The sequence below is a fragment of the Peromyscus eremicus genome, chromosome 1 (genome assembly GCF_949786415.1).
Source record: "Peromyscus eremicus chromosome 1, PerEre_H2_v1, whole genome shotgun sequence".
Taxonomy (NCBI): domain Eukaryota; kingdom Metazoa; phylum Chordata; class Mammalia; order Rodentia; family Cricetidae; genus Peromyscus; species Peromyscus eremicus.
This window is the reverse complement of record NC_081416.1, coordinates 68,379,780-68,396,801: the sequence shown is the minus strand read 5'-3', so window position 1 is coordinate 68,396,801 and position 17,022 is coordinate 68,379,780. Positions and strand designations below refer to the sequence as shown.

At 43.4% G+C, this 17,022-nt stretch overlaps 1 protein-coding gene across 2 annotated transcripts in view; it reads right to left on the bottom strand.

The window, feature by feature from the left end:
* Positions 1 to 746: 746 nt before the first annotated feature.
* Positions 747 to 17,022, bottom strand: part of C1H10orf90 (chromosome 1 C10orf90 homolog) — an 89,560-nt gene continuing 73,284 nt past the window's right edge. For both annotated transcript variants that reach the window (XM_059265095.1, XM_059265091.1), the window contains 3 exons: positions 4,633 to 4,696; positions 963 to 1,062; positions 747 to 877 (listed from right to left, as the gene is read on the bottom strand). In XM_059265095.1, coding sequence (XP_059121078.1) covers positions 839 to 877; positions 963 to 1,062; positions 4,633 to 4,696 — 203 coding nt within the window. In that variant the 3' untranslated portion in view covers positions 747 to 838. The remainder of the gene's footprint in view (positions 878 to 962; positions 1,063 to 4,632; positions 4,697 to 17,022) is intronic.

Sequence of the window (17,022 nt, the reverse complement as noted above, 5' to 3'; positions counted from 1 at the left end):
TTTCAAATAAATGTATTTATTTCCATTTTTGTTGCAAAAACTAATTTGTTCTTAACTCCACAAATACATATTTATGAAGAATACTTGAAAGAAAAAATAAGAGTGGGTATCACTAGGTCATTTGATTAAGATAATTTCTGGTGTGTGTGTGTGTGTGTGTGTGTGTGTGTGTGTGTGTGCGTGCACTGAAAACACTGACATCCTCACCCAGCCATTCTCAAGTTCCCACTGAAACAAGCTCTTTGGGTGACTGATGAAGGTGGGCGCTGTGGGCTGGGGTGGAAGAGAGGCACAGGGCTCTCCAGTTTGTCTCTACCTGGCTGCCTCTTTATCTGTCCATTTCAAAGTCAGTCTCCGCTACTCAAGATGTGTATGCTAAACAGACTTTGACCCAGACTTTGGATTTCAGAACTGGCAGCCATTGGGGTTGGGAATTAAAATATGATAGAGTTTTGCTTCTCAAAAGCTTGGAAAAAAAAATGCCCCCCCCCCCAAAAAAAACCCAACATCTAAGCACACTTGAATATATAAAATTTTCCTTCTTGGGTGGAAATGATATACTGAAAACTTCAGAAGCAATGGGTAAAATTTAAAAAAAAAAAAAGAGACTAAGTCTAGTAGGTTCCAAGGGATAGAAGTCCCAGCAACAGACTGCTGACCTATTGACTCCAGGACTGTTGCTTTTGTTTGTTTGGGTCATTTAGAAAGTTAAAAAAAAAAAAATTCAAAAGTAAAGTAAATGTGTCTTTCACGTGCGAAGATAGTGTTAAGTTTAATGGTTCATCCAGCATCAGAAGTCTTCCCAGATCCAGGCAGTGGCTAGCAGGGCCACCTGGGATCAGACTGCATTCCTCTGAAGGAGCTGGTCCAGTAATTGCTGGAGGAGCCAGGGAAACAAAGACGTCAAGTTCCCATCTCTCTGTGCACCACCCACATCACACCTGTGTGCCCCAGACAGCTACCTTTTTGAAGACTTCAGCTCGGAGTCTGTTACTCTGTAAGATCACTCTTTTCTTTTGCTCTTCTTTTTTCTTTTTAACTTCCGGCAAGTTATTATAGATTCTGAAACAGACAGAAGACATGATGAGGAACAAGATGTCAGGTGCTGGGCTGGGGGTGGGGGGCAGCCTGGCTCGTCAGCAGGAAGGAAACTACAGGTAGGGTCTTCACATGGCGAGGTCCCGTCTGAAGAACTCCCCTCCCCTTAGAGCACAGAGACACCACGGAAGAGGAGGCAGAAAGAGTGTGAGAGCCAGAGGGGATGGAGAACACCAGGAGAAAAAGGCCCTCTAAATGAACTGAGCAAAGCTCATAGGAACTCGCAGAAACTGAAGCAGCAAGCAGCTTGCACAGGCCTGCACCAGGTCCTCTGAATATATGTTATAGCTTTCAGTTCAGTATTTTTATGAGATTCCTGACTGTATGAATGAGTGAGTTTCTGATTCTAGTGCCTTCTCTTGGGGCCCTTTTACTTCTGTTGGTTTGCCTTGTCCAACACTTCAATGTGATGGCTTTGTTTTTTCTTATTATATTTTGGTTTGTACAGATACATTTATTAAATATATTAAATATTATCAAATATAATGTAATTATAAATATAAATTATTTATAAATATATTAAATATTACTTATTATATATATTAAATCCATAGTGGGCCCCCCCCCCAAAAAAGAACTTCTCTGAGGTCCCAGGACATAGACAGTCTGGGGACAGTGTCTCAGTGACGATTCCTGGGCAGTGTAGCAGGCTCCAGTGTAGCTGGAGAGGCCAGGTATTTATGTGGAAGTCACTTCTCATCCTGTATTTGCAGTGATAATGATTCACTTGTAAAAGGAGGGATGTTTAACATACTGGTTTGCTATTCTGAGTGTCAACATTTCCTACATATCCCCTTTGTGGCCATCTAATTTTTGACTTCCTGTGATTTGATGAGGAACAACAGATACATGACAGTAGCAAGAATCATATACTGGAAAAAAAAACATAAAAAAAAACCATGTTTGTTTCCTCTTAGCCTGTTGTATGTCTGATTAAGCTGATTCTAAACACATTCCAGACTCAAAATTTGTCCCTGTCCCCATGTAAATCATCAACATCTGAGTTACCAACAGGGCCTAAGGGGCCCTTGTCTGGAAGACTGCTCCCTCCCCAACACAAACTGTTCAGCTGCTTACTGATGCCACCTGATTTTTCTCCAATGGACTCACTGCATCCTGAGCTTGTAGATTACTATGCTCTACAAGGCCCCCAACTCAAACATCTCTTTCTCATTTTTCTCTTATGTATGAAAGTCAGATGAAACAGAGCTAAGATGTTCTGCACTTAGAAGCATGAGTGCAAAGTATAAAAGGACAATGACAGTATCGGCAGGTGACATCTGGTTACTCAGCATCAGGTTAGTCACCAGACATGACTAAACACATGCAATCCTCACAATAGCTGAAAAAGGTACATAAGGTCCCGCTGTCATACAACAAGGAAGGTGAAGCCCTCCAAGACCAAGAGGTTTGGGCACAGCCCCTCAGCTGGCTAATGGTGGGCTGGCATTGGGATCTCAAGCTGAACGCTTCTTACTCACTGTGAAGCATGTGCCCCAACTACGTAGCACATGGCTACTCACAAAGTCCTGCAGGGGCCCGTGCTTTGACGGTGCCTGGCACGTCGTGAGTATTAGTGAGGGTTGAGTAAACATGTGAATAAAGGAATATACCTTTGCTGCACTCAGGAGGGATTGGAACTAGGAGCAGGAGAGAAGATCACAGGGGAGCTGGTCCCAAAGCCCTCAGGAGGGCAGTTCCTCAATCCAGAGACCGCCTCTCCTTGAGCCGTCCATCCAACTCAACTGGGAAGTGGAAACAAAGCTTCTGTGTCCCACCTCTGGCCCTGCACTATTTCCTCAAGTGAGATCCCTGATTTTTAATAGTATGCCCCCACAAAATACACTGCACAGACAGCCAAAACCCGGGGGGATTGAAGTCTGTATCTTGGGAAAGCTCACAGATGACACCAGGAAATGGTAAGCTCTAGAAGGAAAGGCAAGCACAGTACAACATCATGTATAGTTAAAGACCACGTGTCTGCTTAAAGGTACAAACGGGAGTCTTTGAAGGGAAAGAGAAAGGAGACAGACTGTGGGCATCCTAGCAGAGAGGCCTGGGACTGAGCAGAGAGGCCTGGGACTGAGCATTGGGCAGCTGGCTAAACGGTCTTGAGGGAACTTCAGCTTTACTCTACTGCTTGAGTTAAATGAAAATATAACTGACATAATACATGACAAGGAACAGGAAGAAAAAGCAGTTTCAGGTGACTGTGGGGAGCCGGGGTCAGAGCCCAGCCTGGCACATTCCACTTAGCAAAGAGATCTAATTGCTTGGTCCATCTGAGATAAGTCAAGGGCCACTGAAGGCTGTAGGTACAACATCACCTAGCTTACTGGTCCTTCTCAAACATCAGTTTCTTCCTCTGAGACATGTTAGGACAGAACTCTGTCTACCAATGCTGCTTGGAAGTCCATTATTTAAATTGCTTGGTAGGCAAGGGTTTGTAATAGCAGTTTTAGGTTTGGGGACCAATAAGGAGAGGTTTTTCCTTTTCTTTTTTCTTTTGTTCTCTTTTTTCACTAAATTGAAGAGAATGCTTTTGTTGCAAGGTATATACAACTTTTCATTTGTGAAACAGCAAGTCTTCAAATGGAGGGATCCTTTGTAAGCCCCAGTTAGAATGCTGGGAGTCATATCATTAATAGTATGCCCCCAATTCTTATTTTCTTACTTTCAAAGAGGTTCCCTGTAGGTAACCAAAGTTACTTAATTATCATGGAAACAACATAATCACGATAAAAGCAGAAATTTAGGGTCTGGAGTGGGGGCAAAATTATTCTTCCTATTTTGGTGGTGTCTCTGAGTGCACTATCAATTTGATTTAATTACTATAATCTCTCCCAGGGCTAGGCACTTTATTACAGCTTAATGACATTTTATGTGTGTGAACATGGCCAACCCTGCTGAGCTTTTGTGTCCTGGTTAAGAGGCCAGGTCCCAAAAAGAATAGTAGCCTTTGTGTGCCCCAGGGTGGTAAGAGTTAGTGGGAGTCTTGGATAGTGACTAGCCAGGCAGAGCAAGGAGTACCTTGGTGGAGACTGCCAGAGACAGACATGCCAGAAAAGCTGGTTTGTGGCCCCTCCGAGGCCCCTCTGGCTCCCATGCTCTGCTGGCTTCCAGTTTGGAAGCTTTTCCTCAGGACCGTCTCAGTCAAGGCCCTCCAGAGAAACGGGTTCTCTCCTCCTCATAAAATTACTTTCAAAGGTGCAGCCGCACATGGCTCTTGCCCAGAGCTACAAGGTAAATACGTCGAAAGAGTTCCAGTTCAGAATCTGCTGATCACTCAGGGACCAATTATGGGCCCACTGCCGAATCCAAGACCCACCACTTTCCTGAGGTTGATCCAAGAGCAGCATAAACATTCCGACGCACAGTTCAGCAACTTTGCTCACCTCAGCCAGGTTTTCAGATCGGCAGCCAAGACCTCAGCCCTTAAATGTGGGTCTGGAAGCCGTGGCCCAAGGGACAGCGTCTGGGCCCTTCAAGCCTCCCTCCTCAACTCTTTCCATACCTCCCACAACAGCCACGTACCTTTTAGATCTCATATGCATCTCCTTCTCTGAAATGCATCTTTCTTTGGGTTTGAACAAGTTATCTGGAAGAAATAGAAAGAGGATTAATTCCAGGAGATACAGAATAGTACAACGTATGGAGTGACCCTGAGGTAGATCCAGAATATTCTCCTGATTGTTCCCTCCTCCAAGCCATAGCCTGTGACAAACACTGTAGGTTTCCAACTGACCAGGCAACAGCTGGTCTCAGCAAGCGTTAAACAGGGCAGAAGCAAAATGTCAGCATGTTTGAGTTGTCAACTTGACACACTTGAATCACTGGGGAAGAGAGTCTTCATGAGGAAGAATCTAGATCAGGCTAGCCTGTGAACACATCTGTGAGGGCTATCTTGATGAAGTAGGAAGGCCCACACTGAAGGTGGCTGGTACCATTTCATGGCTGGGCCCTGAACATGTTAAGAGCATGTTCTTGCAGAGGACTCATATTCAGCTCCCGGAACTCCAGGGTGGCTCACAACAGTTTGTAACTCCAGTTTCAAGGGATCTGACACTTTCTTCTGGCCTCCATGGGCACTAGGCATGCATGTAGTGTACATATGCAGACAAACACTCATATGTATACAATAAAAATAAATCTTTAAAAAACAGAAAAAGCTAGCTAAGTGCCACATCACAAGCAGGCAAGGATCCCTGAACTTACTCTCTGCCTGCTCTTGACTTTACCTTCCCCCCAACAATGGACTGAAACTTCAAATTATAAGCCTAATAAGCCCTTTCCTCCCTTACTTGGCTTTTTGACAGGAATTTTTTTTTTTGTCACAGCACCTGAACTTTTGCACAGACAGCTGCCCCACCAAACACTTTTTAAAAATATTTATTTATTTATTTATTTAGAGCAAAAAACCATGTCATGTCTTGGTGGGGAAGTGAACAGTGAGTGCCAGGCTATCTGTTCAAAGGAAAATCCCTACACTAGGTTTCCGAGGTTTCTAAGGACAGGGAAACCTCCCAATCATCCCCATTCTGAGAGCAGAAGGTCTGGCTCCTGCCTGCAGTCCTACATCAAGGAGACTTGGAAATGGCCTCTGCAATAAGCAGCCCCCCTTTTTTATTAAGAGATTTTTCTATTCATTCTACGTATCAACCACAGATTCCCCTGTCGTCCCTCCTCTCACTCCCCAACCTTGCCCCCCAACCCCCCCCCCCCCATTCCCACCTCCTCCAAGGCAAGGTCTCCCATGGGGAGTCAGCAGAGTCAGTTTAGGCAGGTCCAAGCCCCTCCTCCTTAAGCACGCCCTCTTAATCCCACTCTAAGGCCTGGAAAAGTCATGGGACAAGATCAAAGTCACATATACTAGTGTCCTTGGACTAAAAAAGTACACTAGAGTAGACAAAGATCATGAGATTGAATTTCTTTTTTAATTTAAGTGCATGTAATGGTTAGCTTCAATTGTCAACTTGACAAAACTTAATATCACCTGGAAAATAGATCCTTGGTGAGGGACTGTTTACATTGGGCTGTCTTTTGGGCTTATCGGTGGTAGGCCGTGTTAACTATGTTAACTGATGTGGTAACAGCCAGCCCACTGTGGGTGGCACCATTCCCTAAGCAGGGGGTTCTGAATTGTATGGGAGTAGAGAAATGGAGCTGAGCATGGACAAGCAAGCAAGTAGACATGCATGTGTTCATTTCTCCACTCTCTTGGCTGTGACTATGCTATGAGCCGCTGTTTGAAGTTCCTGCTTTGATTTTTTCCCATAGTTACAAACTCTAAGGTGAAATAAACCACCTTAAGTTGCTTTTTGTCAGGGTATTTTATCACAGCAATAGAAATGCAAGTAAAACAATGTGCATATATATATATATAGATAGATAGATAGATAGATATTACATATACATAAATAATACAATGCATACATACATGTATAATCTCTTTAAAATGGGATATTTAAAAAATAGTTTATACTGTTTACTATACCTGAAAAGGCCCTTTTGCAGTGACTTTGGAATGCCCACGTGACTCTCGGCCTTAGTTTAGTCAAGGATCTGGTCCGATTAGTTCTCCTAGGGTGCTTGCCACAAGGGAGAATATCTGAGCAGCTGTCATCCTTTCTGGAAAGTCTAGACCAGCAGCTGACTGCCTTCACTCAGCATAAGCATACAGGTTTCCATGAAGGTACAGGGAGACAGTACTACTAAAGAACGTCTTCCCCTCTGGCCAATTAAAGTCACTGAGCCATAGTGTGGAAAATGCCTCTGTGGACAAGCTTACACCCTGTCCTACCAGCCACTAAAGAGAAGAATATGGCATTCTTACGAACTTCCAAGAGTCAAGGGTGAAGCAGAAGAGAAAGAGACACCAGCATTTCCAGTTAAGGGGGAAAGTCCCCACTGTTCAGAAAGGTGGAGGCTGTGAGAGAAGATATTTCCACATGATGCAATGAGCCACAGCTCCTCCTGGTGCCCCACCCGAGCCTCCACCCCAGACAGGGCTCCTGGAATTTCCCAGAATGAATGGAGTACCAGTTAAGTCTGTCTGGATCTTGGGCAAGCAAATGTGTGCATATTTGGAGACTTCCCTTGGAGAGGGAGAGGAAGCCTTAACACGAAGTCTCAGACCCAGTTTTGGATTAGCATTCTTTAGGAGCTACTGGAGGCCAGGGTGGAGCCAGTATAGACAGATGCACTGTATCCTGGGGGGCAGGCAACTTTTCATAATCCCCAATCAACTATATGTGGTCTATTCTGGAAATCAGGTGTTCATTTTCTCCCTGGTCTGTTTCTTCAGAGCACCTGACACCACAATTAAACATTGGTTCTATTTCCGGAGGAAACATGAGCTACCCAACACTTCCATGGCTCACTTTCTGAAGCTTGCTGTGTGAGAGCAGGAGGTCAAATCCTGGACCTGGCAGTTCTTGATGGGTACAAAACAAGCAGGTCTGTATCCAAGAAGGCTCAAGGCCACTCTGGGGGAGGTGGTTGCTATGGATTTTGAATTTGCTTAATATCACCAAGCACTTCTGATAAGTGGGATAAATGATGGGGGCCTCCTGGCCAGGAGAAAAGGGAGAGGCAGAAGGCAGAGGGTACGCCTCCCAAGAGGGCATGAGTAAGATGCAGCAGATGTATTCTGAGTGGCTCCAACATCACTAGAGTAGAAGCTTCCACCTGCCTGGAACAGTGTTTCAGTTTCGCTACTGTTGCTGTCATCAAAATGTCCTGACAAAACAAAACAAAACCCTAGAGGAGAAGGGGTTTATTTGGCTTACAGTTCTAGGTTACAGTCCATCTTTTCAGGGAAGTCAAGGCAAGAACCGAAGGCAGCTAGTCATATCCACAGAGAAAGAATAAAGGCATGATTGCTTACTGCTCACCTGGATTTCTCTACTCTTACAGACTCCAGGCCCCTAAACCCAGGGATGGTATCACCCACTTTCAGGCTGGGTTTTTTCACATCAATTAATATGATTAAGACAATCCTACATACATACACCACGAACACTCCCCCCCCCCCACACTCACACACCACATACACCACATAACACACACACACACACACACACACACACACACCACACATCACATCACATACACACACCACATACATATACACACCATACATACATACCACACAAACACACACACACACACACACACACACACACACACACACACACACACCCCAACCTAGTCTAGATCAATCCATCACTGATACTCTCTTCACTGGTGACTCTTGGTTGCAGTAAGTTGACCAAGTATCTCAAATGGCCTTTGACAGTTTGTGAGAGGAAGTGGCCAGGAAGAGATAGGGATGTTGGGCATCTGAGTGGTCACAATGATTCTGCCTACACTTGTAGAAGCTTCCTTCCATGATTTCACTCTTCCTCACAACCCTGGGACATGTTTGTGATATTCTGTGTTTTAGGGCTTGTATCCATTAGTTTCCAAAGAGTAAATTTTACCTGCCAGGTTCACTGTAAATGAGTAAGAGGCAAGACTGAGTTTCAGCCCCCATTAGCCTGGTGCTGTACACTTACACTTTTGACTGCAATACACTGCCACCAACTTGTGGCTACGGACTCTGGTTTCTGAGAACTACAAACAAGGGTTCTTCCATTTCTCATGAGATCAATCCCAAATTCATTTTCCCACACACTCTTCCTTTTATAGCTCTTTAAGGATACAGACAGTATGACTCATGGGGGAGTCATTTCATGGGATATCTTATGGTACATGTCCCCCGTGGACTCATGAGTTTGAACATTTGGTAGCACTTTTGGAGGTAGGGCCTTGCTGGAGGAAATGGGATGCTAGGGGGCTAGCCTTGAAGTTTCTATAGCCTGGCTTCACTTCCTGTTGGGTCTCTACCTCCTGATCCACCCAGATAAAAGCAAACCACCTCACATTCTTACCTTGCCACAGCTGTTAGCTGCTTCTGCTGACATGCCTTCCCCAACCCTGATGGCCTACATCCTCCGACTGAGGCCAGAAGAAACCCCTCCCCCCTTAGGTTGATTCATCAGCTGTTTAGTCCCGTGGTCAGAAGCCCATCTGTATGCATGTGCTTTGCTCAGACATGGTAAAATCCCAGCTGCTCATTCCTGCTTTCAGAAATCCTGCTCTTGTAAAATGAAGGCACTGGTGAGAATCATTTTCAACCTCCTTCTGGATCATTTATGGATTTTCTTAGAGCCTCATATATTCTGACTGCTTTGGAGGAAAGAGATCACAATTATATTTACTCTCTTTTCACTCAAATAGAGGGGACTTTTCTTCAATAGGTAAGCTACATTTTGGAAAACACACATACCACACATACCAAACACATCACACACACACACACACACACACACACACACACACACACACACACCCACACCACACATGCACACACCACAACCACACATAACACACACACACACATACCACACCACACATAACACACACACACACACACACACACACACACACACACACACACATACACACCACATACACCACACTGCTACCACGAGGCCCTCTTTTTGACTTCATCTGGCAAGGCCAGGCTTCCCTAAGCTCCCATCTGTTTCAAAGTCTATAGGCAACTAGGTATCAGACACCTTTTCTGAGGCCGTTTTTGCAAAACTCAAGTCCCAAAATCCTATTCATTTGGATAAACATGGGCAGATATTTATTATAATCTCTACACCAATTGTGTGTGAGGGCACATATGGGGACAGTGTCATGTCACCAAGAAGCAGCTGGGACCACGGGATGGCAGCACAGCTGGTTGCCGGGGGTGGGGTGGGTGGCTGAGACTCTTGCCATCCTGTAAATCCTTACAGTTCCCCCAGGAGGGTAAAGCTTCACCTCTCCCTGCTTCAGTTGTTTATGTGATAATCAACCCTACAAGACCTGTTCTGACAATGAATTCCCAGGAGCCTTTCCTTGGTCACCTGGGCTCATGAAAGAATGTTTTAGACATTTCCTTCTGAGAAACAATCAAACCAAGTCCTGCCTATTGGAACACAGCAGAGCCAATAAGCTGCCCTGGGGAGTAGATGCCTGGCCTGCACCTCCTGAAGTCTTCTGTAAAAGTATTAAAGACTGGCCTTTCTGGGGAGAGTGGAAATACGTTATAGGACACCTCTCTTTGTATATATTCTAAGACCACAGGGTGGCTCATTGAGTGATCTCCAATAAGCAGCTGGCTGGAGCCATCACACCATGGTTTCTGAGATTCAGTGCAGTTCTATCATACTCTTCATGCCTGTCTACCTCACCTCTGTGGAACCACTAATTCATCTGAAGTAGGCAATAGTGGGGTGATCTATCTTGGTCTAAAGAGAACTTTAGCAATTAACCGCACTATCTAAAGTACCATCCTGCTCATGTGGAATCCTGTCCATGATGACAGCTGGTGAACAACTCGATCTAGGAGCATGGGACATAAGTGGAAGCCCCAAAGAGCTGGTGTGACCACGAGGATGAGGCTGTGTGCCCACTATCATGCAAACACACGCAAGAGTTGCATAAGGCGGCGGCGCTCTCTGTTCCTTCTGGACTAAAGGAAGAAAGGACAAATCCCAAGTGGGTCTCCAGAAAACAAATGCTGTGAGACATAAAATGGGGTAGAGGTTGCAGTGGGTTGTGGAAAGCATTCTCTCTGCTGAGAGTCACCCTCAAGCTGGGAGCAGGGCCACCATCTCCGGAGTCACATGTGAAGACCAGGTAGTAGGGAGTGAGGACTGAGTTGCAAAGTGTCCTGTGGGAAGGGTGAATGAAAGGGGGCAACTGAAATTGTGGCAGCCAGGAACCTTGCTGCAGTGGGCAGTGACAGGGCTGTGAAGCCACACATCATGAACTTCATCGATGAAAATCATTTTTGCAGACAAATGGTTCTAGATGTGCTTTGTAGCCATCCTGTTGTAGTTCTGGGACCCCTGTCATTCTCATCCTTGTCCTGATTCCATAGAGGCCCTCTCCTACAGGATTCTAGACTTAAGTTACAGCTGTCTACCATCTCCTTTCCCCAAAGTGGCATATAAACCCCCAAAGACAAGGAGAGTCCTTTTTCTGTCCATTCCCAATGCCCAGGTCAGTACCCCCTCTCTTCCCTATCCATACCCCATTCCTCCAATCAGAAGACATAAGATGCCCCCCACTAATCCTTATTGCCTAGCCCAGCAAGGGATCAAGGGATCAAACAATCTTCATTAGTTCCCTATGAAATGCAGAGGACTACCAAAGAAAGATAGCCTATAGGCTAGTCTGCAGTCTTCCTAAAGATTACAAAGGACATATGGGCCCAGAAGCCAGAGTTATAGAAATTCCATTCAATAGTGTTGGCAGCAACAGAGGTTGCCAAACTAAACCAGATCCCTACCTTGAGACCAGAAGCCCCAAAGTGAACCCCAAAGGGCCCCTAGCCACTTCCAAAGAAAGGTATATGCCTGCTGCATCCCAGGAGCTTCCACAATGTCTAGGAAGTAGAAGGAACTCCACCTGGAAGATGGTCAGCTTCACTGGACCTTGAAATTTAATGACCCTGATCCATGATGATCTAACTCAACAAGACAGGAAATCCTACACAAAGATAATATAAGCACCCATAAATTAAATATTATGCTTTTATGATGTACACAGTGTGATTCTTTTGTCTTGCCTGAAGTATAGCTAAGTAATGCCTGTGTCAAGTTGACAAAAAACTATGACACCTACATTTGAGGATCCATGTTACTGTGACAGAAGGTAGTGTGAAGGGGAAGAAGCCAAGCCCTTGAGAGAGACAGGAGCGCCAGACAGAGGGTGCCCAGCCAAATTTGCACTTGTGATGAATAACAAAACCTTTAAAGTACAGAGAACATCTTAGATGCTACACGGAACCTAGTTATGCAAGGAGTTTTCTGTGGTTGATTTGAAATGCCACTCTGACTTGGTGTGAGAGTTAATATTGGCCCTGGCTACAGATGCAATGTGACCAGGCACCTTCAGCTCTGCCGCCATGCGTTCCCCACCCTAATGGCTGCATCCTTACACTGAGGAACCTTTGCTTCCTGAAGCTTCTTTTCTCGGGTATTTGAACACCGGAGTGAGAAAAGTAACTGATATACCAGCATTAGACATTTTCATTTGCCGAATCTAGAAGCTGTGTTTGTGTATTCACAGACCTCTCCATGTCACAACAACACAGCATCAGGCCCCACTCCCAGGGCCCCATGTGAACTGTGAAGCAGCCCATGCATGTCAGGTCTCTACCATCCAGTCCATCTTCTGGTCATGTTGTCAGCTCAAGTTCTCCTGTCTGGCAGGCTTCTCTCTTTTCTGTGCTTATTTTATACCCTAGCATCTTTGAAGAACTTTCCAAGGGTCTATGACAGGCTCTTCTTTTTCCAGAAGACTTCATGCTGGTCACCATCACAGATAGCTTGGGAGCCAGCATGGCCACAGTTCTGGGCAAGGACCATAGCAAGGCAACTTTCCAGCAAGGCAAAGCCAGTCACAGATAGAAATAGGCCCTGGACTGTCTGCTGCCCAGACAGTTCCCAGGGCTCCAGTCATCACTTATAGGCATTGCTGGATCAAAGCTCTGCAGGCAGACAGTGAGAGTACTTCCTCACAGTCTTAAATTCCCAAGGAAAAAAAATGGGAAAATCACAGCTCTAATTGGGGCTTCTTTAGTAAGTGTAATGGCTATAAACAAACAAACAAATAAACAAACAAAATCCTAGCACAATATTTCCAAAGTGGCCTTTTAGAACAGTTCAAGGTTAATAAGATAAAATGGATTTAAACACTTATCCTTAGTGCAGGACTTGTAAGGGGATTTTTGGTTTTGTTTTTTTTGTTTTTTGTTTTTTGTTTTTGTTTTTTGAGACAGGGTTTCTTTATGTAGTTTTGGTGCCTGTCCTGGATTGTGCTATGTAAACCAGGCTGGCCTCAAACTCACAGAGATCCACCTGCCTCTGCCTCCCGAGTGCTGGGATTAAAGGTATACGCCACCACCACCCGGCAGTAAGAGTCTTTAACAATCCTAGGCATTATGAACTTCTGAGAGAAAACACTATGAAAAGCACAAACATTTTTCAAAATAACTCTAAGAAACATAGGTCCTCTTCTGGAACTGTAGGTAGCATTGGACTAGAAGACACTGAGAAAAAAAGAAAAGCCAGCTACAGGAGAGTAACCATTAAGTTTAACTAACTTATATTTTCCAAAATTATCCGTGCTCATTGGGTAGGATTTCATTGTCTTCAATAAAAGAAAATCTGGCTAGGCTTGGTGACACACACCTATTATCCCAGCAGTGAAGAAGTTGGGGCAGGAGGGCTGCCATGAGTTCAAGGCCAGCCTAAGTTACATACTAAGTACCAGGTCAGCCAGAGCTACATAGCAAAACCTGGCTTTGTTGCTGCTGATAGTAATACTACTACTACTACTACTACTAATAAATTATTATTATTATTAATTGTTATATAATAATAATTTATTTTATACAATTTGGCATACTTCACATTTTCTGGAAAATATACAGGTTCTGGTCCTTGATTCCTCTAAAAGTGCTTGTGTTACAGACCCTGAATCCATGGCACTGTACAGAATCATGAATAATATTGTTGCCATCACTCCTGAAAGCCAGACCAAATGCCAAAAGAGTCTCCTTGTCTATGGCTTCCTCAGTAGGAGAAAGACAGACCAGGAAGACCCCAACAGCCCTTGCTGTTATTATGAACACTAGTAATCTAAGGTATGACCAACCTCAACTAACAGCTACACAGACTTACTTCACTGTACTGTCACTGGATCCAGAAGTGGCATAGCCACCCAATTAATTAGTTCATCTACATCCATCCACAGAACTGACTACCTTAACCCTGAAGAACCAGCCTATAAAGCTTGGAAGAAGTTACTGCTCCATTACATGTGCAGATGTCAATACAAGGCAAGAAACATGAAAATCCAAGGAAACACACACTTTCAAAGACTACAACCATTGTACAGCAGCTGAAACCAAAGAGACAGAGATCTACAAATTCCCGGAAAAAGAATTCAAAATCACTGAAGGAAGCTCACCGTATTATAAGAATACACAAAGAAACAGTTCGATGAAATAAGGAAAAAAACAAATGAACAAAATAAAAAGTTTACCAGATTGAAATGGGTTTTTTTTTTAAAAGAGGGAGAATTCTATAATTCTGAAGCTAAAGACTACAATAAATGAAATGAAAAAATGTAATAGGCTGTCAATAGTCAGACTGATCAAGCAGAAGAAAGAATCTGAACTCAAAAACAGATTATTTGAAAATATCTAGTCATAGAAAAAAAGAGAATAGAGAAAATCTCCATGCTTTAGAAGACATCATTAAGAAACCTAAAATAATGTATTACAAGATTCCAAGAAGAAAAGAGAAAGGGGCAGAGAGTTTGTTTAAAGAAACAAAGCTAAAAGTCTGGGTAAAGATATTAACACCTAAGTGCAGGGACCTCAAATGCTTCCAATCAGATCCTCTCAGAGAAGACTACACCAACACACACGACAAAATATCCAAAAGTCAAACACAGGGTCTTGGAAGTAGACAGAGAAAGAAGGATCAAATCCATCACTACCATACCATCAACACAGACGAAGACATCAAGGGAGGGAAAACACCAAGAAGCTATAAAAATAAAAAAGAAAGTAAAAAATGGCAGTAGGAAGTTCTTACTTTTCAGCAATTATCTGGAGTGCACATGAATTAAATTCTCCACCAAATGTCAGAGTGGGTGCTGAAGAGATGGCTCAGTGGTTAAGAGCTCTGACTGTGTTTCCAGAGGACCAGGGTTCAATTTCTAGCACCCACATGGCAGCTCATAATGATCTATAACTCTAGTCCAAGGGGATCTGACTCCCTCTTCTGGCTTTTGCAGGTACTGCATGTATGTGATAACATGCATACATACAGGTAAAACACCCATATACATAAAATAAGAAAAGTCAGAGTGAATGCACAGATTAAAAACAGTCAGGTGTAGTGCACACGTCTGTGATCCTAGCACTTGGGTAGTAGAATGTGGAGCATTTCTAGTTCAATGTCAGTCTGGGCTATAGCAATAGCAAGCAAGACCTTCTCTCAAGAGAGTAGAAATAAAAATAGATGTAAATATAAATAACTAAAAACAAAACAAAACAGACTTGTGTGCTGTGTACGAGAACTTGCTCTAGTTTTAATGGTACATAAACTAGAAGGATATCAATAGGAAACATGCTCCATGTCAAGGGGAACACAAAGGGACCAGGAGGGGCTATGTTTAGATCAGGACAAATAGACCAAGCCAAACACAGGGAGAGAGACAAGGTGGTTTATGCAATGATGTAGGTTAATGATGTGATATGGAGAAATACTACTAAAGATCAGGAGGCAATTCATGAAGAGTATAAAGCAAATATACATGCACATTCATGCATATGCACATACAAGCATGCATATGCACTCAACATAGGAATACCTAAAATACACCAAGTAAGCAACAAGCCTGAAGGTAAATAAGAGAGTCGTGCAGTACTGGGGAACTATATGAGATCTCACTTTAAATAATGGGTTCTGTCAGGGGACAGAAAATCAATGCAGAAACATTCAACCATTCAACTCTAGCTACCCTTTAAATCAAATGGACCTAACAGACATACATAGAACATTCTACCCCCAAACACCAAAATAGGCATTCTTCTCTAAGTGCACATAATACATGCTTTGGGACAGATCATATATTCAGCCATAGGCATGCCTAAGCAAGCCTAAGACTGAAATTCTACAGCCATCGTAGTATAAAGTGAAAATCAGTTATAGGAAAGTTCACAAATACATGGAGATTAAACAAGATGCGTTAGCACAACCAATGGCCCAAAGAAGAAAGCAAAGGAGAAATAAATATCACAAGACGGAAGTGGAAGAGCAGAACAATACACACGGGATTTGGCAGAAACAACCCTGATAGGGAGTTCATATGTCTACATGCATGAAGATTTCAAAAGATGTAACATTATACTCAGGGAATGAGATAAAGAAGAACAGACTAAGGCTGAAGTTAGGAGGAGGAGGAATTGACAACAATCAAAGCTGAAACAAGTGAAATACTGAAAAAACACAAAGGATTAAGATATCGAAGAGTTGGGATTAAGGGCTGATGCGATCGCTCAGCAGGTAAGGGTGCTTGCCAGAAATCCAGATGGCCTGAGTTCCATTGCTAGAACCCATGTAAAGGTAGGAAAGAGAATGGACTCCCAAAAGTTGTCACCTTACTCCCACATGCATGCAAAGGCTGGTGTACACACACAGACACACACACACAGACACACACACACACAGAATATTAATTTTAAAAATATGAGTTGGGTTTGAAAAGATAGAGAAAATTGATAAGGCTTTAGATGAAGAAAGAAAACACTCAAAGGAATAAAATCAGAAATTAGGGGAGACATTGCAACTGATGCCATAGAAGGACAAAGGACCATGAGAGACAGCTGTGAATAATTATATCTACAAATTGGATAATCTTGGAGGAGGGCATAAATTCCCAAGAAGATAAAATCTACCAAAAATAAGTCAAGAAGAAAGGGAAAGTCAGGACAGGCTAATAGCAAATGAAGACACTTAAGAAGAAACTTTAAAAAAGAAATCCCACCAAGGAGAAGCCTGAAGGCTTCATTGTTGACTTCTACAGAAGAGCTCAGTGAGATCCAATAGAGGCCTTCCAAGGCACTTGCAGACAACTGAAGAGAGAATACTTTCAAATTAATTTTAAGTGGCTGTGTTACCTTAGTATCCAATCTAGACAAATATAGTAGAGGTCAATATTCTGTGATGGACTTAGTTGCAAAAATCTTTGATGAACAATGACTAAGCTGAATTCATTATCTCTCAGTGATTTAAAGGTTTGTTCACT